The sequence below is a fragment of the Python bivittatus genome, unplaced genomic scaffold (genome assembly GCF_059951505.1).
Source record: "Python bivittatus isolate LINGU-HERP-01145 unplaced genomic scaffold, Pbiv_v1 ctg000850_np1212, whole genome shotgun sequence".
NCBI classification, from domain to species: Eukaryota; Metazoa; Chordata; class Lepidosauria; order Squamata; family Pythonidae; genus Python; species Python bivittatus.
The window spans coordinates 38,013,330-38,035,140 of record NW_028277112.1 but is presented as its reverse complement, the minus strand read 5'-3'; the positions used below and the strand labels follow the sequence as shown (position 1 = coordinate 38,035,140).

General features: G+C 36.8%; 1 protein-coding gene across 3 annotated transcripts in view; it reads left to right on the top strand.

Annotated features, from left to right (window-relative positions):
• The window catches only part of VPS13A (vacuolar protein sorting 13 homolog A), a 160,455-nt gene that overhangs the window by 134,218 nt on the left and 4,426 nt on the right, over positions 1–21,811 (top strand). Inside the window, exons 64-69 of one of the 3 annotated variants that reach the window (XM_088130429.1) lie at positions 305–380; positions 478–641; positions 938–983; positions 1,506–1,629; positions 11,880–11,994; positions 14,244–21,807. In XM_088130429.1, coding sequence (XP_087986555.1) covers positions 305–380; positions 478–641; positions 938–983; positions 1,506–1,629; positions 11,880–11,994; positions 14,244–14,336 — 618 coding nt within the window. In that variant the 3' untranslated portion in view covers positions 14,337–21,807. Of the gene's footprint in view, positions 1–304; positions 381–477; positions 642–937; positions 984–1,505; positions 1,630–11,879; positions 11,995–13,773; positions 21,808–21,811 lie in introns of those variants that run through there. The other 2 variants (XM_088130430.1, XM_088130428.1) reach the window with 2 other exon arrangements.

The window sequence follows — 21,811 nt, the reverse complement described above, 5'->3', positions numbered from 1 at the left end:
AATTCTATAGAAATGTGGAATGATAGCAAATTTTGAAATTCTTCACTCATAGTAGAAGAGGTACAAGGGTAATAACTTTTGCTTTTCGGTTTAATAAGAATCAGCTGCTTAGTTTAGCCATAAACTGCTTTGGACCTCATTGTCCAAGACTTTGCTTTTCCTACCTATGACTATCATATACTGTTTATCCACTAGAAGGCTTGCTTGCTTGTTTTTGCTTCATTTTTTTTCATTGGAAGAATTTATCATTGGTAGTCAAACCAGATTTTTTTTTTCATATTTTTGTTCTGTTCTCTTGACTCAGGGGGCTATCCAGGGTCCAGAAGAGTTTATAGAGGGAATGGCACTAGGATTGAAAGCCTTAGTTGGTGGTGCTGTTGGTAAGTATTATTTTTAATGTGGATTCAAAAATACCACATATTCTCTATATATATTGTGGTTTTACTATTTTTAATAAAAACACCTTTGTGGAAATAGGTGGATTAGCTGGTGCTGCTTCAAGAATAACTGGTGCTATGGCTAAAGGAGTAGCAGCTATAACTATGGATGAAGATTATCAGCAGAAACGACGGGAAGCTATGAATAAGCAGCCTGCTGGCCTGAAGGAGGGCTTTACTCGTGGAGGAAAAGGCTTAGTATCTGTAAGAAATATCATGTATTTGAATGTTTAGCATAGCCTCAGTAGTAGATCTCAAGAGGTGGGAAAGTTCATTCATAAATTACTGTTTCCTTTATTTAAATTTTAAAATTTTATTTATGGTAAAGTTGATTAGGATTTAGGTTGACCCTTGATATAGATATAGGAAATATAAATAAAATTATTTTATGATTCAGTACTTTGGCAAATACAAATTATTTATAATTCTTAACACAGAGTATACCTAAAATATATACTCCATTTCAGGAAAAAAATTGGAATATTTCTGTCTATTCACAGGGTTTTGTCAGTGGAATAACAGGAATAGTAACCAAGCCAATAAGAGGTAAGTTACTGTTCATAAAATGATGCTTTGATTTTTTTTAAAATCATTTTTGTATATTATAGCATTTAAGGATATATGAACTTTATGTCACAATATGAAAGAAAGTATTGTAAATTAACACTTTTTTCTTAATTGGAACTCATTTGTAACAGCTTCACTACTTGACTGGATAAGGGCAGGCTGCAAGGGCATTTTTTGGGGTTGGGGGGGTCATGTTATGGATGTCCTCACAAATAGGAAGAATATAGTAATTCACCTTTTATCATGGTTACTGTGTTCTCTGCTGCTGCTGTAAAGCTGTTTCTTCCATTTCTTCTTTTACAAGGCTGCAGTCAGAGAGCCAGATGTTTTGCTCTCAGTCTGATTTGGCTTTAGAAAGCCATGAGGGAAGGGCATTTTATTACAATTCCCCAGTTTTTTCCAGTTGAAAAAAATGGTAAAATAACTTTCAGTGGTGCTTTTAAATAAGTTTAATATAGATTTTTATTTAATGCTTCCTTTAAATGTTGTTTTTTCCTCTAGGAGCCCAAAAAGAAGGAGCAGCAGGTTTCTTCAAAGGAGTTGGAAAAGGATTAGTGGGAGCAGTAGCAAGACCCACTGGAGGAATAATAGATATGGCTAGCAGCACTTTTCAAGGAATTAAAAGGCAAGAGTGTAATAATGACTCATTCTTTCTCATTAAATTTGTGAATTCTCCTTATATATTTTCAGTATCTGAAATGCAAATAATTCTCCTTTATGTTAAAGTTGTTTTCTTTATTTTACTAATGAGCATTACTCAGAAAAGCATATTCACAATTAGTAAAATTACTGCATAACATCACAGGGCTTTCCACGTTTTTCAGCATTGTCTAATGATTTTTCTTTTAAAAATGCAAAATACAGTTGTCTGCACTGAAATAGGTATTTCAAACAATAAGATTAGTGCTATATAGGTAGTCCTCACCAACTGCCTCGTTTAGTGACCATTCAGAGTTACAATGCTGTAAAAAAAAAAAGCTTTGTAACCATTCCTCACATTTACAACCATCGCAGCATCCCATGGTCACGTGATCAGCATTTGGTCGTTTCGCAACTGGCTTGAGAAAGGCAGAGTTAATAGAGAAGGTGGAAGTAAAATTTTAAGTCACAGTCACATGAAGTTTCACTTAACAACCATGGTGCTTTGCTTAATGACCAAAGGGGAAGTGAGGTCATAAGCCTGTCGTGGTCATGTGATGTTTCACTTAACGACCATGGCGCTTAGCAACAGTTGCCAGTCCCAGTTATGGTCACTAAGCAAGAACTACAGTACTGTGCAAAAGTTTTAGGCAGGTGTGAAAAAATGCTGTAAAGTAAGAATGCTTTCAAGAATATATATTGTAATTGTTTATGTTTATCAATTTACAAAATACAAAGTGAACGAACAGAAGAAAAACCCAGATCAAATCAATATTTGGTGTGACCACCCTTTGCCTTCAAAACAGCATCAATTCTTCTAGGTACACTTGCACATAATTTTTGAAGGAACTCGGCAGGTAGTTTGTTCCAAACATCTTGGAGAACTAACCACAGATCTCCTGTGGATGTAGGCTGCCTCATATCTTTCTGTCTCTTCATGTAATCCCAGACAGACTCAATGATGTTGAGATCAGGGCTCTGCAGGGGGGGGGGGCAAACCATCACTTCCAGGGCTCCTTGTTCTTCTTTACGCTGAAGATAGTTCTTAATGACATTAGCTGTATATTTGTGGTGGTTGTCCTGCTGCAAACTAAATTTGGGGCCAATCACACGCCTCCCTGATGGTAAGGCATGATGGATAAGTATCTGCTTGTATTTCTCAGCATTGAGGACACCATTGACCCTGGCCAAATCTCCAACACCATTTGCAGAAATGCAGCCCCAAACTTGCAAGGAACCTCCACCATGCTTCACTGTTGCCTGCAGGCACTCATTCTTGTACCGCTCTCCAGCCCTTCGGCAAACAAACTGCCTCCTGCTATAGCCAAATATTTCAAATTTTGACTCATCAGTCCAGAGCACCTGCTGCCATTTTTCTGCACCCCAGTTCCTATGTTTTCATGCATAGTTGAGTCACTTAGCCTTGTTTCCACATTGGAGGTATGGCTTTTTGGCTGCAATTCTTCCATGAAGACCACTTCTGGCCAGACTTCTCCGGACAGTAGATGGGTGTACCTGGGTCCTACTGGTTTCCACCAGTGCTGTGCTGATGGCACTGCTGGACATCTTCCAGTGTCGAAGGGAAGTAAGCATGATGTGTCTTTCACCTGCTGCATTAAGTTTCCTTGGCCAAGCACTGTGTCTACGGTCCTGAACATTGCCCGTTTCTTTGTGCTTCTTCAAAAGAGCTTGAGCAGCACATCTTGAAACCCCAGCCTGCTTTGAAATTTTTGTGTGGGAGAGACCTTGCTGATGCAGTAGAACTACTTTGTGTCTTGTTGCTGTGCTCAGTCTTGCCATGGTGGATGACCTGTGACATGAAACTGTCTTCCACAACCTCACCTTAGTAGCAGAGTTTGGCTATTCCTCACCCAGTTTTAAGCCTCCTACACAGCTGTTCCTGTTTCAGTTAATGACTGTGTTTCAACTTACATATGAAATTGATCATTAGCACCTGCTTGGTATAATTGGTTAATCATACATCTGACACTAATCCTATAAGTTCCCTGACTTTGTGCAAGTGTACAAAGTGTGCAAGTGTAAGAATTGATGCTGGTTTGAAGCCAAAGGGTAGTCACACCAAATATTGATTTGATTTAGATTTTTATTCTGTTCACTCACTTTGCATTTTGTAAATTGATAAACAATTACAATATATATTTTGAAAGCATCCTTACTTTACAACATTTTTTCACACCTGCCTAAAATTTTTGCACAATACTCTACCTGTATGATTTTTATCAGTGTAAAAATCTACTGTAACTTAGCTAACATAAATGCTTTGTAGGCTTGCTCTGTGGGCTCTTTCGTATAATCTAACTATCTTTCTTTGACCAAGTTTCTAACTGTTGGTGTAAAAAATTTTTCTCACTTTCTCTTAGAAGCATAAACTATAACATAACCTCACATGCAAGCCATAAGGTATCCCACAAAGTCTGTAGAGTGGATGAATTATGACCAATTTCAAAATGTTGTGAAGTTAATTGTCTAATATAATTTTAAAAGCCCTTCTCTTGTAACAAAGAAGTATTAAAATGCCACCTTCCATTGAGTGGCTTAAACTTTAATAGGATAATAGGATCATGGTCAGATATATGAATAGGATTTATAGAAGAGTCTAAAACATATTTTGTTAATGAAGAGGAAATGAAAAAATCTAGAGTACATTCTATGGGCATAAGAAGTAAATGTGAAGTAAATGTGTAGAAGTAAAGAATAAAAAGAGAAGCAAGAAGAAAATGTGAAGTAAACTCTTCAACCTGGGGCTGAAGTAAAGCCATACATCTGACATATGAAACTCTTGCTTATAAGCCTGGAACACTTTCCAACTTTGATTGTAATTATACTTTTTAGAAAGAATATTCCTATCCATTTCTACAACCATCAAAAAGTTTAAATCACCCCCTAAAATCAAATAGTTAAACATTAATATGCAGTAGTCGCTGGGAGTCGCTTATACATTTAAATTATTATTATTATGGTTAGATTATACAGTCAGCCAGATGTTTAGATTGGATTTGGCATTTTTGTCTACCGATCGAGTCCTTCCCAAGGACCTGGGATAAGCAGATGCTGTTGTTTAATAATATTAAAGGTATTGTCGCAGGATGTAAGCTGTTCCAAGTAAAGCTACCTTTTGCAATTGACTGATATTATTATGATTATTATGATTATTATTATTATTGCCATGCATTTGTGAAATAATTCAGGATCATTTTAAGCCCATAAAAAATAACAAGAATTAAATCAACTTCTGATATCCTCAGAAGATATTTGGGGCAGGCACGGCAAACTGAAGGCATCTCCACAAAAGCGGAGCCAATGACTGAGGCAAAGACCAAAGAACCAGTGAGTAGACTGGTTCTTCAGAAACTCTCTGGATAAGGAGAGGGCAGGAGATTGCTCACATGTGCTCTGGATGGCTGCTCCTTGCAAGGAGACAACAGGACAGTGGTCTTCCACAGGTTTGAGCAGTGGGAGAAGAAGGGATTAGCCATCTTGTTTGCAGCCATAACGGAGCCTTTTAAAGGACACTTAAGTTCACAAGCTTCACTTTCTAATTACTTTCAGAAATTGCCTAATAATCGTCTTAAAGCTATTAGGAACCTTGAGAACAATAAGTTTGAAATGTCACCAGCTGAGTTTAGCTTCAACTCTGAACAAAATAAAAATTAATTATAAGCTTAAGAACTTAAAAGAATTTGAAATAACAGCAAAAATCTAAATAAGATTTTGATCTAAGAAAGTTATAAAAGGATTAAGGGTCCAGTTAAATTTTGAATATTGACTTTTACTATAAGATTTTGTGATTAACTATAAAAAATAAATAGCTTCTTGTGGGAACCAGACTTATTTTAGTTATCTTAGATTATTGTAAGTCATAACAAAGATAAACAATTTTATGATTTTAGAAACTAGGTACTAGAGGGGACTAAATATTCGAAGTAGAAGGAAAAAAATACAGGCCTGCTTTTGGTGTTGGTTAGTACTGGAACTTATAAAATGACACAAAATATCATAACATTAGAAATATTAAAGGAGATCTTTGAAGAATGGATCCAGAGATTAGTAGCTACAATATCAACAGTGTCAGTAATGATGTCTGAATCTATGGCAGACTATGTCCAAAAGATGGTAATGAGGGAATGACAGATGTGGAGCAAATTTTGTCTGATAAGACAAAGTACCAAAAGTGGAACTACAAATGACAGGCCAAGAAAATGATTTGGAAAAGGACGCTCTATTTGATATATAAAAGAAACTGGCTGAAGTTTTAAAAATTAAAGGGAAAATACAAATGACAAATCAAGAGAATGACCTGGAAAATGTTTTCTTATTGGATGTACAAAAGAGGCTTGTTAAACCGTTGAAGAAGTCTGTGTGATGGGATAAAGAAGAATTGAAGAGGAATCAAATCCTATGATAATATTTGAATGAATTAAAGATTAAGTCTGGCTGGTGTGGGTCTTCCGGTTTGTGTGGCCGTGGTCTTGAAGTTTTGTTTCCTAACGTTTCGCCAGCACCTGTGACCGGCATCTTCAGAGTGCAGGAACACAGACAGGAGCAGTTCTCTCTGTGCCCAGGGTGATGTGACCCTTTTTGTGGGTATTTATAGAGATCTGAGGGGGGGGAAGGGGGGATTGGGGGTGTGTGGGTGGGGTTGGGTTACTGAGTGGCTGCTTGTTTTGGTGTCAGCCCCCGAGTGTATCTTCCTGGGGATTAGGCAGGGTTTTTTCTTCTATTGAATTGTTAACGAGGGGCTGCTGGGGGTGATTAGCAAGTTCATTGTGTGAACTGTTCACATGTCCTGGTGGTTGAGCTGAGTTCGTTGACCTTTTGCAGGCTGTATTTTTCAGGATTGGTAGCCAGGTTTTGTTGATTTTTAGACTCTCCTCTTTTTTATTGAAGCTATGCTGGTGTTTGTGAATCTCAATGGCTTCCCGGTATAGCCTGGTATAGTGGCTGTTGGTGTTGTCCAGTATCTCTGTGTTTTCAAATAGGATTTTGTGTCCAGTGTGCTTGAGAGCATGTTCAGCTACTGCAGATTTTTCTGGTTGCTGTAGTCTGCAGTGTCTTTCATGTTCTTTTATCCTGGTATGGATGCTGCATTTTGTGGTCCCGATGTATACTTGCCCGCAAGTGCATGGTATGCGGTATACTCCTGCGGCGGTGAGGGGAAGATACAGAGGCTGACACCAAAACAAGCAGCCATTCAGTAACCCAACCCCACCCACACACCCCCAATCCCCCCTTCCCCCCCCCTCAGCTCTCTATAAATATCCACAAAAAGGGTCACATCACCCTGGGCACAGAGAGAACTGCTCCTGTCTGTGCTCCTGCACTCTGAAGATGCTGGTCACAGGTGCTGGCGAAATGTTAGGAAACAAAACTTCAAGACCACGGCCACACAGCCCGGAAGACCCACACCAGCCATCGTATGCTGGCCGTGAAAGCCTTCGACAATACAAAGATTAAGTCTGTTAGAAGTAAAAGGAAGGAATATAAAATTGGTTTATTTGATCAAGGATAAAATAAGACATTTGTTTTTTGCAAAGTTTTGGCAACCCTTTATGGACATTTGCTGACACCAGGATTGAAAAGTTGATGTTTTATGGATTTGCTTATGGATAAGGGATGAGATATGGGATGAAGAGATATCTGTTTGTAACCTTATAGGGGTGAAGTGTTACTAAATTTGTCTATACATGCAATGAAGGTTGGAAGTCACTTCTTTTTATATATTTGTTTTCTTTTCTTTTTATTTATTATATTTGTTTTCTTTTTTGTTGCACTTTTTATTCTTTCTATTCACTTTGTTTAGTTTGTATTAGCTTTTAGTATTGTAATCAAAATCCTTAAAATTATATACTAAAAACTTTTGATATTCTCAGGTTGATGATAATGGAATGCCCATAAGGAGCAATATATAATTGTGTAACTACCATGTTAACCTCTTTCCTAACAACATACCTCCAGCTGCGTTAGTACTATTTTCACTAATATATGAAAAACCTGATCATGCAATTTCAGACTAAAAAAAAATTCATAATCTCTGATATGAGATTCTTATATAAATATAACATCAACTTTATATATATTACTTTGAAATCTTTCTATGTTTTGTATTTCACATCCCTTTCACATTCCAATTCAGTATCCTCAACCTAAACATATAAAAGAGTTAGTTATAATATACTTCCAGATAAAAACCATAGAAGATAAACCTCCACTGAAGACACTGACATTACAAATGTTGTTGTTGTTCAGTCGTTAAGTTGTGTCCGACTCTTCGTGACCCCATGAACCATCGATAATGTATTATAAACATTTATTAAGAAATTAATGCAACCAGTGACTAAAAAAGCTGTAGCTAAAGATAGGAAATACAAAATTAACATACTTAATCAAAAACAATTAAACAACAATAAATAAGAGACTCTATGACTTCTGTAGAGAACCAGTTCACCATCTCAACCATCCTCCTCCTTTCCTCCCCTGTTGTTAAAGAAACAAGAACAAAAATTAACCTCACAGCATTTGTAGCTAGACTTAACAAAGGGCAATGTTGAGCAGCCAAAGACAAAACAAAGAGCTCTTCCCACAACAACATAAGCCTTCCAAGATGGCAACACTCAGTCGTTGTGCAATCAGAAATGCTAATGAAGTATCAGGATCTTTAAAACGCTTAATCTGGTCACAGATGGACAGGCAAAAACAAGAAAAAAAATTCAGCAGATTTCTCTTTGATATTATCTCTTTGAACATAATTCCTTCCTCAAAGAAATCACAAACTAAGGAAGATCAGAGAAAACATGCAATTTGTATTCTTTGTATTTCAATGAAGAACTTTCACATGCCAGCAACCCTCTGAAATTTAACAATAATCAAACGTTCTGCTAAGACTGTTTGATTTGATGATTTTTCCCACCTGTCTCAAGCAGCCTGGAAGTTTATTTGGAATTCAGGAGGATCTATAATTGTCAGTCATTGTGGGAGGTGCCAGTAGTAATGTATCCATTCTGATCTTGATCAGGGAGCAGCAACTGTTTAGCATGGACCTATTTAACTGGTCTGCCCACAGCGACTGATGGACCCATTTGGGTTCCAAAGGGATCTGGGGGTTATACCCGAGGGTCTGCTGCATGGTCCAGGAGAGGCCTTGGCCGCTTCCTGGAATAGGAAGGCAGCTGAGGCCTTGGAAAAGATTGCGCCTGTGCAACCTATCCAAGCCCATCGAGCCTGACCCTCCCTGTGGTTTACGGAGATGTTGAGGGTTTTGAAAAGGATTAAGAGATGTCTAGAGCGCTGCTGGAGGAAAACGAAGATGAAACACAACTGAACAAAATCTAGAGCCACAATTAAGGCCTACCTTGTGGTGGTAAGAACGGCGAAATGTCTAAATCTCTCCACTCTTATTGCATCTGCAGAATGCCACCCAGTGGCCTTGTTTAAGAACACCCAGAGGGGTGGGCCCAGTGGCCCATTTATAGGGGCACACAGAGGAATTTTCTGGGCATCTGGAGGATAAAATTGCTCACATCCAGTCCCAGTGGGATACCAAGCATGCAGCATGGTCTGTAGAGATGCCCAGGGTACAGACTTGCCCTGTTATCTGGGAACAGTTTGATCCTGTTGGACCTGAAGAAGTGGACAGGGTCCTCCAAACGGTCAGTGCCACCACTTGCCATCTAGATCTATGTCTCTCCTGGCTGGTTAAGGCTACTTGAGAGGTGATATGTGGGTGGGTCTAGGCAATGGTGAATTCATTCTTGAGGGAGGGATTGTTTCCAGCGGCCTTTAAAGAGATACTGGTGCTTCCCCTCCTCAAGAAGCTGTCACTGGACCCCACCATACTGGACAATTTTCGCCCAGTCTCCCACCTCCCCTTTTTAGGGAAGGTGGTTGAGAAAGTGGTAGCATTGCAGCTCCAGAGGATCCTGGAGGAAACAGATTATCTGGACCCCTTCCAGTCAGGTTTCAGGCCTGGATTGAGACAGAAACAGCATTGGTCACACTCATGGATGATCTCTGGCGGGAGCAGGATGGAGGTAGTGCATCCACCCTTGCTCTTCTTGACCTCTCAGTGGCTTTCAGTACCATCAACCATGGTATTCTTTTGGGCTGATTTAGGGAGTTGGGTGTGGGTGGCACAGTTCTGCGCTGGTTGTCTTCCTTCCTCCAAGGTCGATCCCAATCGGTGTTGACTGGGAGTGAGAGACCCAGCCCATGGCCCCTCCATTGTGGGTTGCCGCAGGTTTGGTACTCTCCCTGCTCCTTTTTAACATCTACATGAAATCACTGGGTGAGATCATCTGCCACCGTGGGCTGAGGTATCATCAACATGCAGATGATACCCAGTTATACATCTCCACCCCGGGTGACTTGAGTGATGCTGTGACCACCCTTTCACAGTGCCTGGAAGCTATGGGAGTCTGGATGGGGAATAACAGGCTTCAGCTAAACCCTGGTAAGACAGAGTGGCTGTGGATTGGAGGCCCCTCTGTATCCAAGAACTTATCATCTTTGGTTTTGGCTGGGGTTGCGCTGCCCCAAACAGACACAGTGCGTAATCTGGGGGTCCTCCTGGACTTAGAACTACTGCTCAAAGAGCAGGTGGCAATGATGACCAGGAGGGCCTTTGCCTACCTTCGGGTGGTGTGCCAGTTATGCCCCTTCTTGGATCAGGAGGCTCTCTAGTCAGTCACTCATGCCCAGGTCCTCTCTGTTAGACTATTGCAATGCACTCTACATGGGGCTACCCTTGAAAAATATCTGGAAGGTATAGCTGGTTCAAAATGCAGCTGCACGGATGATATTGGGTGCCCCAAGGATGGCACATGAAACACCTTTGCTGCGGGAGTTGCATTGGGTGCCAGTTTGCTTCCGGGTCCAATTCAAGGTGTTCATTATTACCTTTAAAGTCCTACATGGCATGGATCCAGGTTACCTGAGGGACCATCTCATCCCCATTACATCAGTCCCTCCCACCTGGTCAGGCAGAGAGGGCATGTTGCAGTTCCCATCAGCAAGGGAATGTTGGCTGGCAGGGCCCAGGAAGAGAGCCTTCTCTGCCGTTGCCTCCACCCTTTGGAATATTCTCCCCCCAGAGATGCAGCTGGGCTCCCCCCCCCCAGCTTTCCGAAAAGATTTAAAGACCTGGCTCTATCAGTGTGCATGGGGTGATATGGACTCTACCCACCTCTGGGGGTGGTTAACCCACTAATGATGCTCCCTGGAATTATTTGCAAATTTTCTATCTCCTTGGAATGTATTTATTTTTAGGATTGTTTTTATGCTGTATTTTAATGAACTTTTATTTTGTAAACCGCCCAGAGTCATTTCACAAGATGGGCAGTGACAAATTGGATGGATGGATGGATGGATGGATGGATGGATGGATGGATGGATGGATGGATGGATAAAATGGAGCTAAGTGGCTAGAGGGAAATATGGATTTAGCATTTGTTTCGATTTCTCTTTGTATTTAGTTGATAAGTACTCACATGTTTTACCTCTTGGCTAAAATTTAACTAGGCATGCTATTCTCTGGTAATAGTCTTACTTGCTTATGTAATCCTGGAAAGTGCCATGTCCTGTGTACTCCCTGAAAATAAATAGTGCGCGCTAGAGGTAATTGACTGGCTGCTTGAGATGATTGAACCTTGGAGCTCAGTGTTTAGTTACTGGCTCATGGGCTCCCTTCACCATAGCTGAGGCAACTAAACTGTTGTAGGCCTTAGTCTCCTCATACCAAGCTTAATGAGCAGTGCCAGTTTCTACCATGAGCAGCAGAATGGAGACATAAGAACATAGGGAAGTGTGATGCTGGCTGACAGCCATTTTTTATGCTTTTTCATTGGTCTGGTAAGCTCAGCCTGAGGGCTTTGTGTGACCCATAAGCATTTATGGAGGAAATTCTGAGACTTTGTAAAACGGAGGGGACAACTTGATGAATAAAATGCTGGGAAACAAGCCTGTGGCTTAAAATTTTTCTTTTTAAAGCCACACGACCTTAATTATACCATATAATTTAGAGGTAACAACACTACTTTGTTAGAGTTGCAATGTCTGAATATCAGTGTACAAATTAACATATTTATTCAACAGTACTGATCAGACGAATTTTGGAAAAAAGTCTTTGTTATGTAACCTTGTTTTACAAAGCTTAGATTGTATCTTTTAAATATGTATGCCAATATTATCTCTAAGTGCATAATCTTTAACTTGTGATTTCAGAGCTACAAATGCTTCTGAAGATGTCATAAGCCTGCGTCCTCCGCGCTTCTTTGGGGACGATGGAGTCATTCGACCATACAGATTAAGAGATGGTGCCGGAAGTCAAATGTTACAGGTGAAGAGAGTAAATGATGAAATATATATGACATATATTTAACTTGACAGATTATATGTTATTTATCTGAATATGTCTTTATTTTTTTAGAAGTAGAATGAATTGTATTTAACCACTGCAGAATATTTTATTTAACTTGTCATAAATTTGAATCATATTTTGAATGATAATTACAAGAATATGATAATGTGCCTCTTGGTTCCAGTAGTGAAAACATTCTTTTTTGGTACAGTCATTTAAAACCTATGTTCATTTTTTTTTCAATAGTCAATAGAGATTTATTGTGTTAAAATATATCTGACCTTCTGCAGAGTCAGGAGATGATTAAACCCCCTTAAACATCATTTTCTTCCTAACCTAGAGATTTTCCTTCCTGCTAGTCCCCTTTCTACATTCATGGAAGCATTTATTTGTGCATGGGGCCATCGATACATATTACTTCTTTTACTAGATGAAATGTAGTCCCTGGTATTTTTTATGTAATAATACAGTCTATATAGAAATTTTATTTTTTAAGTCAATGACAGTTATTAAACTTAATATATGAAAATATATATTTCTGTATATTTAGAATTGTCAGTTAATATGGTTCAGAAACATAATTTTGATATTTAGCTGAACACCTAAAATCTCATTTTGAAGGAAATTAAAGTTTTAGTAATGCTGTTAGTTTTGCTATTTTAAATATTCCTTTAAGTGGAATTTTTAATGTAGAGAACAGTTTTAAATTTATACTTAAAGGAGTTTTTCAAATGCTAGGTTTAGCTAGATAAATTTTATTTTTTTTACATTTTCTGTTTTTAAAAGAACAGATTTAGAAATTCATTTTTTTAATTACATGATTTTATATACTCCATTTCTATTGGTGATATATATAAAAAATACAGACAATAAAAACCCAAACTGGCAACAATTAACAATTTATCTAAAAGATAGTCCACACACCATGCTTAGTAGAAATAGTCATAATGAGTGTATATATGCAGGACAATAGATAACATATTTTCTAGTGCTGGTTAAAATCAACAAAACTTTTATTAGAATTATTTCCAAAGCCTTAAGTTTAAAATAATGCCTTAATGCAAAACAAGAAACAATTATAATCTTGAAGATAAACTTAATGCATTTAACCAAATGTTCTTACATTGATACACTTGTTATTTTATTTTATTTTATTTATTTATTTTTGTTTTAAGATTTGTGGTAAATGTTACAAAAGGTATACTGCTTGGAATATTAATTATTGCTTAGAAAATTCAGGAAAAAATGATGAAGGAATTTATATTATAACATGTTAAATGAATCCATTCTCTTCTCAAAGCTCTTTTCGTTATTTTATAGAATTTTAATTTGTTTTTGCTGTTGATGCTGTCTTCAAAGGGGAAAAATAAATAAATTGATAACATGAGTGTGTAGTAACTATTTACTTCTTAAATTACATGTAAGTGAGAAGTAAATACAGTTTTTAAATAGTCTAATAACTAGAGTAACTAGATTGTACCACAAAGTTGTAGAAATTTGGATTGAGCTGAAGATTTGTAGTTCTAGCTTCATAACAATAACAATAATAAAAATAAAAAGAACTTGACTGCCTGCCAAACAATTGCACAACTTTTTCCCCATATTCTAAAACAGCAAGAGAACACAATTGTTCATTTCACATCCTGCTGTCTAAATCTGTGCAAATTAGACTAGAGATATTAATATACAGTCAGTTAGGAAGTATTCATGAATTGCAATTATAGCATGTTCAAATTTATTTACAAATTTTAATTTTAGCACTGAGTAGTTGGTACCATGATCCATAAATCTGGTATGCCTCCAGGGAGTTACATTACATTCCAAGGAAGGAAGGAAATCTATTGAAAACGAGAGCAAAGCTGTTTGGATCACAAGTTATCTTTTTTCAAGGTTTTCCATTTTATGCTTTAGTTATAAAATTTATAAGTTCAGTGACATAGACAATGTAAATTATTTTATTTTGCATAGCCATGAGCCAATTTTGCCTGTCCTTTTTAAATTCAAAAAAATCTTAGGACATCTTTGAGGTAGTTGGTTGAATAAGAGGTTGTAATACAGGATTGACATATCACTAATTAGAGTTTTTCTTCTGCATGCTAAAATACAAAAGCTACATCTCATCTTTAATTTTCTTCTTTCACTCTCTCTTTTGCATTTAAAATTTCAACCCAAATTGGATAGCATCAACTAACCCTTCTGCTTCTTTCTTCTCTTACCCATGCTTACAGAAAAGACAGGCCTACAGGAAATGGACTATGTGCCATATTAGTGGTAGTGATGATGATGATATTGATGATGATGATGATGATGATGACAGTTAGGATAATAATGTATGCCTTATTTGTTGAATTACAACAGCTGAATGTTACTGTTTCTTTTGTGAGACTGCCAGAGAAAAAATTACAATAATTGTTATAAAATTGTATTCTAAATGTAAATTTTAAAATATATTCTAATACTTCAACATTAATGAAAATAAATTGCTGTTTAACTTGTATTTATTTCATCTGTTACATTGAAACATTGTTTGACATTAACCATAATCTTGTGACAATGACGTGATTGAAAATATTGTCAGAAGATTATATAGTGCTTCTTAAAATATTATATTTTCCATTCCATTATTTTAATTTGATGCTTTAAATCATTTGTGCATTTTTAGAGAAAATTACTTTTATATATGAAAACAGTGTCTTGTGTTGTCATATACATTGTGGATGTTAATGTTGTCTTATATTCTTTTTAGGTATATTGTCTTTATTCTGTAATAACAATAAATAAGTCTATATAAGAAAAGATTGATCTGTTCTGTTCAAACTTTCACATCATTTTTCCTAGCCATACTGCTTTCCCTTCTAAATTTCTCATGAAAAAGTTTGCTATATCAAAATTGATTTATATAGAGAGAGACTTTTATGTCTTACATACTTTCATCCTCAGAGACATAGTTTATTTTTTTGTTTTTATACTTTCATTTAGTTTAAATTATCTTTTTAAATGTAGAGTGAATAGAGGTGTTTTTTCTTTTAATTCTCTGGTTAAAATGAAACTCTAATAATGACCTGTAAGTAAGTGTATCTAGATCTAAATGATCTAGAGTAAGAAATCACTCCATCCTAAGTTTGATCTTAGGTAGCTGAAGCTTCCAAAACACAGAAGACCTAAAAAAAAAAACAGTAGATTTTTTTTCCTACTACTGTTTCCTTTTCACTCAGAGGTTGGAAAAAGCATATGTAGAAATCTGCATATGACTATTTCTGTTTCATCAGGCAATGATGATCCAGGGACCATCTTGTAATTATATATTAGGTTTATATTCAGTGGTTTATCAGACATTTTATAAAGTTTCTTTTTCATGCTATTTAATAATAACAATGCTATAAAAACCTGGTTTTCCTAAGAAAATATAACTTTAAAAGATGTAATTTTAAAGCTTCTTATCAGAACACAAGAAAGACACTTGGATTTGCAATGGATTATTTCCTGGGATGGGTTATTCAAGAATACAATCAAAATATTTTCAACAATCCAATTTGTAATTTACTCACTGATCTTCAATAATTTTTCTGTTTGGCCAGTGAAATGGGCTTTTTTTTTTTTTTGCTTGAAATAAGGTTTGTTGATAAAAACAGATCGCTTGTAAGAAAATCTGGGCCTATTATAGAGGGTTTTTCTTTAAAAAGAGAGATACATATTTTTCTTTCCAAGCCTAACCTGAACCTTTTGTCAGTGCAAATAAATTTTTATTCTTTTCAGAAATTCAGCACTGAGGCTAAAGAAATGGGCATCTTTAAGCAGTGGAGTGTTATCTCTGCATTATAACAGCTACCATAAGCCTGTCATATAATGAACAGTTGTGCCTCACCTTAGTTTTATGAACCAATAAAACGTTCTTTTGGAGGAAAGCAGAAGCACCGTAAATAATAGGAGGAGGATAGGTGCCTCCCCTTACCCTATGGCTTCGTCATCCAGGAATTATTTACCCTTCTGAACATGGGAACTGAGTGGATATTTTTCTTAAGATCAGTTATATGAGTAGAAAACTTTACCCAGGGAACAAGAAAAAAATTCCCAATTCTTTCTATGAATATTATGAAAGTAGAAATCCAGTAAGGGCATGACACATGTATCACTCCTAAAATCTTTTATGTCAGTTAGATTTGGTTTCTGATTATAAATATTAGGTAACTTCGGAAATGACCGGATCACAAATTACAAATGAACTATCCATTAATGGCTGGAGTTTTCCCAATATTGTGGGGTTAATACAGTGTGATACTGTATTTAAAACTTGCTTCTCATGAACAGGATGAAAATAAGTTGAAACTTGAAATGTAATAGGGAATTTAAATTATACTCAGATAGGGAACTATCATATTATATACAGTTTGGTGTCTTTGAAGTTGAAATACAGCTTGGAGTCTTTGAAATCCAAGAATTAACAATTTCACATACTGGCTGGTCATTTTCTTTTAAAGCAAAGTGAATAAGTGTATCTACATCTCTGAGGTCTTAAGATTTTTAAAAGCAATGGAGATGGAAGCATGCAGAGAGACTTCAAGAATGGGATTCTCTAAATCAGGAAATTGATAATATTCATAAAATTTCCGCTTACCCACAGGGTTGGCACAAGATTGTTAGGTTTTGGATCCTTCTGTGGTCTATTTTCTGATACTGTCTAAGAATATAACTGAGGTGAAACTCCAGACCACAGCTTCTTACTGTGCTGTTTGTACAATTCTTATAGATTATACTAACTGTAGGCTTGACAAAACTAATAAAAAGAAGCATAAATTTTCACTTGCCTTTCTCAGTTCTTCCAGCTGGTGTAAAGATTTGGTCCAAACAGAGAGGACAAGCAAATGGGCTACATTGATCATAATAGTTCCTTTAAATGCTGGCAATTTTACCTTTCCATATAGGGCTTGAAGGGATTCAGTCTTTAGAAAAAGTTGTTATAATCTAAGATGGAAATGTAGCTGTAAAATATGATAAGAAAAAGACAGTTCCCTGGCTGTATGAATATAATTGTAAGAAAATATTTAGTTGTAATGCATATTAAGGAACAAGTGCAAACAAAGTTATAAACCATGGTAATCTGATTGTCATAGCAGCTAACTTCAGAGGCCTGCGTACCGTATTTGGAGATCTGCCATAGCAGGTAACTTTACAGGATCCCTCTTGCAGCTGTCCAACAAATTAATATAACTGTTTATTGATAAATGGTTTCACTCAAGTTAAACATATTAACCAGTGAACCAGGAAATTTATTTTACAGGGCAAATGTTGCTAGCACTACCCTGGAATTTTTCAGTTGGGTTTTCGTTTCCGAAGGGAACATTGTACATATGTAATGCCAGACTGGTAGATCATTTCTGAACTTATTAAAGTTATATTAAATGTGAATATGCATTTCTAGATAAATCAATTAATTACAGCACATTTAGTGCCAGAACAGTGAAAAGATGAGTGGATTCACTAAAGCAGATCTGTATTTACAAAAATAATGACCTGCTGCAGAGCTCCCCATCAGTTGTTTGATGTAACAGCAAATGTTCACCAAATTCTTTCCAGAAATAGAACATAGTTCCAATTCATTCAACCCAGTCTGGAAAATATAAGAGAGAGCACATACCAAAAAAAGGTTAGTAGCCAAAAGCAGGGCAAAGATGGAGCTACTCCATTACAGTATGTCAAAAAGTATCAAAAGCAGCTCTAGTGATTTTGGTCCCTCAAGCAGAAAATCTCACAAGTGTCTTTCCCTGCCAGTAAAATCCACTTCTTTGAAGAAAGCAACATACAAGTTTTCAAAAGATTTGTAATGTGAATGTTTAAGAAAAGTCTCCTTGAATTGAATTCAACTCATAGTAATTACATTGATACATCCATTTTGTTTAGTTGGCAAAAATACAGAAAAGTGAAAGCTTGCTGAAGAAAGCACTAAAGTTGAAATAAATAGTTAATACTAAGAATAATACAGAATGGTGTTACAAAAGACCAAACTGCAGTACATTTATGTAGACATACAGTGCATTCAGAAAGTATTCAGACCCCCTTCACTTTTTTCAATTTTGTTATGTTGCAGCCTGATATTACAATCGTTCAAATTCATTTTTTTTCTCATTAATCTACACTCAGTACCCCATAATGACAAAGTGAAAACAGAATTTTAGAAATGTCTGTAAATTTATTAAAAAGGAAAAACTGAAATATCACATTGGCATAAATATTCAGACCCTTTACTCAGTGCTTTGTTGAAGCATCTTTGGCAGCAATTACAGCCTCGAGTCTTTTTCGGTATGATGCAACAAGCTTTGCACACCTGGATTGGGGGATTTTCTGCCATTCTTTGCAAATCCTCTCAAGCTCAATCAGGTTGGATGGGGACCGTCGGTGGACAGCCATTTTCAGGTATCTCCAGAGATGTTCAATAGGGTTCAAGTCAGGGCTTTGGCTGGGCCACTCTAGGACATTCAGAGTTGTCCCTAAGCCATTCCTGTGTTGTCTTGCCTGTGTGCTAAGGATCTTTGTCATGTTGGAAGGTGAACCTTCGGCCCAGGCTGAGGTCCTGAGCACTGTGGAACAGGTTTTCATTGAGGATATCTCTGTACTTTGCTCCATTCAGCTTTCCCTCAACCCTGACCAGTCTCCCAGTCCATGCTGCTGAAAAACACCCCCACGGCATGATGCTGCCACCACCATGCTTCACTGTTGGGATGGTATTGGGCAGGTGATGAGCAGTGCCTGGTTTCCTCCAGACATAACGTTTAGAATTGAGGCCAAACAGTTCAACCTTGGTTTCATCAGACCAGAGAATCTTGTTCCTTACAGTCTGAGAGTCCTTCAGGTGCCTTTTTGCAAACTCCAAGTGGGCTTTCGTGTGTTTTGCACCGAGGAGAGGCTTCCGTCTAGCCACTCTGACATAAAGCCAAGTTCGGTGGAGGGCTGCAGTGATGGTTGTCCTTTTGAAACTTTGTCCCATCTCCACACAGGATCTCTGGAGCTCAGTCAGAGTGACCATCGGGTTCTTGGTCACCTCTCTTACAAAGGCTCTTCTCCCCCAATTGCTCAGTTTGGCTGGGCAACCAGCTCTTGGAAGAGTCCTGGTTGTGCCAAACTTCCATTTGAGAATTATGGAGGCCACTGTGCTCTTGGGAACCTTCAGTGCAGCAGAAATTGTTTTGTAGCCTTCCCCAGATCTGCACCTTGCAATAATACTGTCTCTGAGCTCTGCAGGCAGTTCCTTTGACCTCGTGGTTTTTGCTCTAGTACAGTATGCATTGTCAGCTGTGAGGCCTTCAATAGAGAGGTGTGTGCCTTTCCAAATCATGTCCAATCAATTTAATTTACCACAGGTGGACTCCAATCAAGGTGTAGAAACAGCTCAGCAACTATCAAGAGAAATGGAAGACACCTGGGCTAAATTTTAAGTGTTGTTGCAAAGGATCTGAATACTTATGCCAATGTGATATTTCAGTTTTTTCTTTTTAATAAATTTACAGACATTTCTAAAATTCTGCCTTCAGTTTGTCATTATGGGGTACTGAGTGTAGATTAATGAGAAAAAAAATGAATTTGAACTATTGTAGTATCAGGCTGCAACATAACAAAATTGAAAAAAGTGAAGGGGGTCTGAATACTTTCCAAATGCACTGTATGTAGAATAGCCAAATGACAAAATAAAACTGTTTATCAAAATGGCAGCATGCTCCATTTTCAGTATGCCATAGAATCATAGTGCTGGAATAGATCTTCTAGCCTGTCTGCAGTTCTGTTCAACAAGATTCCTTAGATGTAATATTTGTTAGATAACTGTTAACTATGTTGAAACAGTCAGGACATTTTTCTTGAACTATTAAAACCAGTTTCCTGTCACCCTGCTTTTATATACATGTATCTGTGGTGTATACCTCAGCAGTACATTTTTTAAAGATCTGTAATTGGAGATAACTGCATTTTAAAAAAAATGTTGGATGTGAGCTGGAAGATAGTCATCACAGTCATCTTCTATTTTTTTAGTCCACATCTGCAAAAATATAGGAGTAATACCTTCAAGGAGTTCTGTTAGGATTTCTGAGATCTTGTTTTTAAAACAATGTGATCATTCTGTGTATTATATAAATGCAATATATGGAACACAACAAATTGAAATAGTTCTTATAAAAGGGTAATACTATGGGTGGGAAAATCTGATCTAGATACAGATGTATGACTGATTCTGGATGAAGTATACCTCCCATCCCCACCCCAAAATATTCATATTTGGAGCTGTTTTTATATTTACTACTTTAGTGGAACAGATTGTGTGGATAGCAAGCACTTTGATCTGATCAGATTGATGGCACAGCTTTAACCTTATCCACAGAAGGCATGCTTCCTAAAGTCACACATGTTCTGGCTATGTTTAAAACTAGATTATTGTATTCATATATGCAAGTCTTTTGATAATTGAGAAGTTCTGATTTGTGCAGAATACAACTACCTTGTTTTATCTGAGGGCCAGGGTATTACCTACTTTGCATTAGATTTACTATTGCCAGGGACCTTTTAGAGCTATGTTTTAGTGCTTTAAAGAAAAGGTTTGGGACCAGGCATTCCTTCTATACAATGAATCTACTCAGGTGTCCAGATAAACCTACGAGGTCTGTTCAGAAGAGCGCTAGCAAGAATATTAGATTATCTCTTTTCAGTGCTACCTCCTGAATTCCTTTGCTAAACTTCTGCATGCAACCCTTGTGTTGATAATTTAACCATGCTCTATGCCTTTCACTATTCTTAATCATTTTTGATTACTTGATTTCTCTCCCCCCCCCCACCAATATATGGCTGATTCAACCGTTATGCTTATAAAAGTAGAATTTTATTTTACTAGAAAAATTCCTTCGGTGGATTAGTTGTGAAAGGAATCTGTAAATACCAAATAAATATTCAGCAAGGCATATGTATTGAATTTTTATATTCATTCAAAGAAACATCAAAATGTATCAACCATCTCAAAAAATTAAATATGCTGGGATGTGAATACATTGCTCTGGTTAAATTTTTATACAATGTATATGTCTTTTGGCTCAGGGTATTGTGTGACTTGAGGGATGGGTAATGATTCATTGATAAGAAAAATATTTAATTTTGTATTTAGAAGTCTTTAATGGGAGAGAAGGTTATATTTAGCACAGAGAGTGGTTTTATTTGTTCCTTTTTTGTTCATGAATGTGGTGAACAAACTACCTTAATATCTTAAGTTATTCAACTTATATACAAACCATTATTTAGGCTTTTAAACATGTACCTTTGGAAATGAAGGTATGAAAGTATACGATCACCATATTGATTATTTTCCTTTTGGTTACTGAGAGCCTTCCCAAAAGAAGGGTGGAATTTGTTCTTTATCTTGAATAATGCTGTATTAATCCAAGATATCTATACTGATTTAAAATTCATAGAACCTGAAAAATACAGTATTTTAAACATTTCAACTGTCTCAGAGTAGTCTATTAATTATTCTTGAAACAATGCTATTTTGCATCTGATATTTCAGATAGTCCAAGAATTGTGTGGAGTATGATTGAATGGACAGATGGATCGATGGCAGGCAGGCAATGAGATGCAGGATAAAGCTAGCAGAGAGAGAGCTGTTTGCTCATAATAAATATTCAGGATACTAAAAGTATGAAATTCATGCATATTTGTATAAAGTTTTAATATGATTTGATGCATTAGTATATATTAAATATAAATCTTTTCAAAATTAAGGTGCTGTATTCTAGGGAACTCTATACAACTTTTTTTTTCTTTT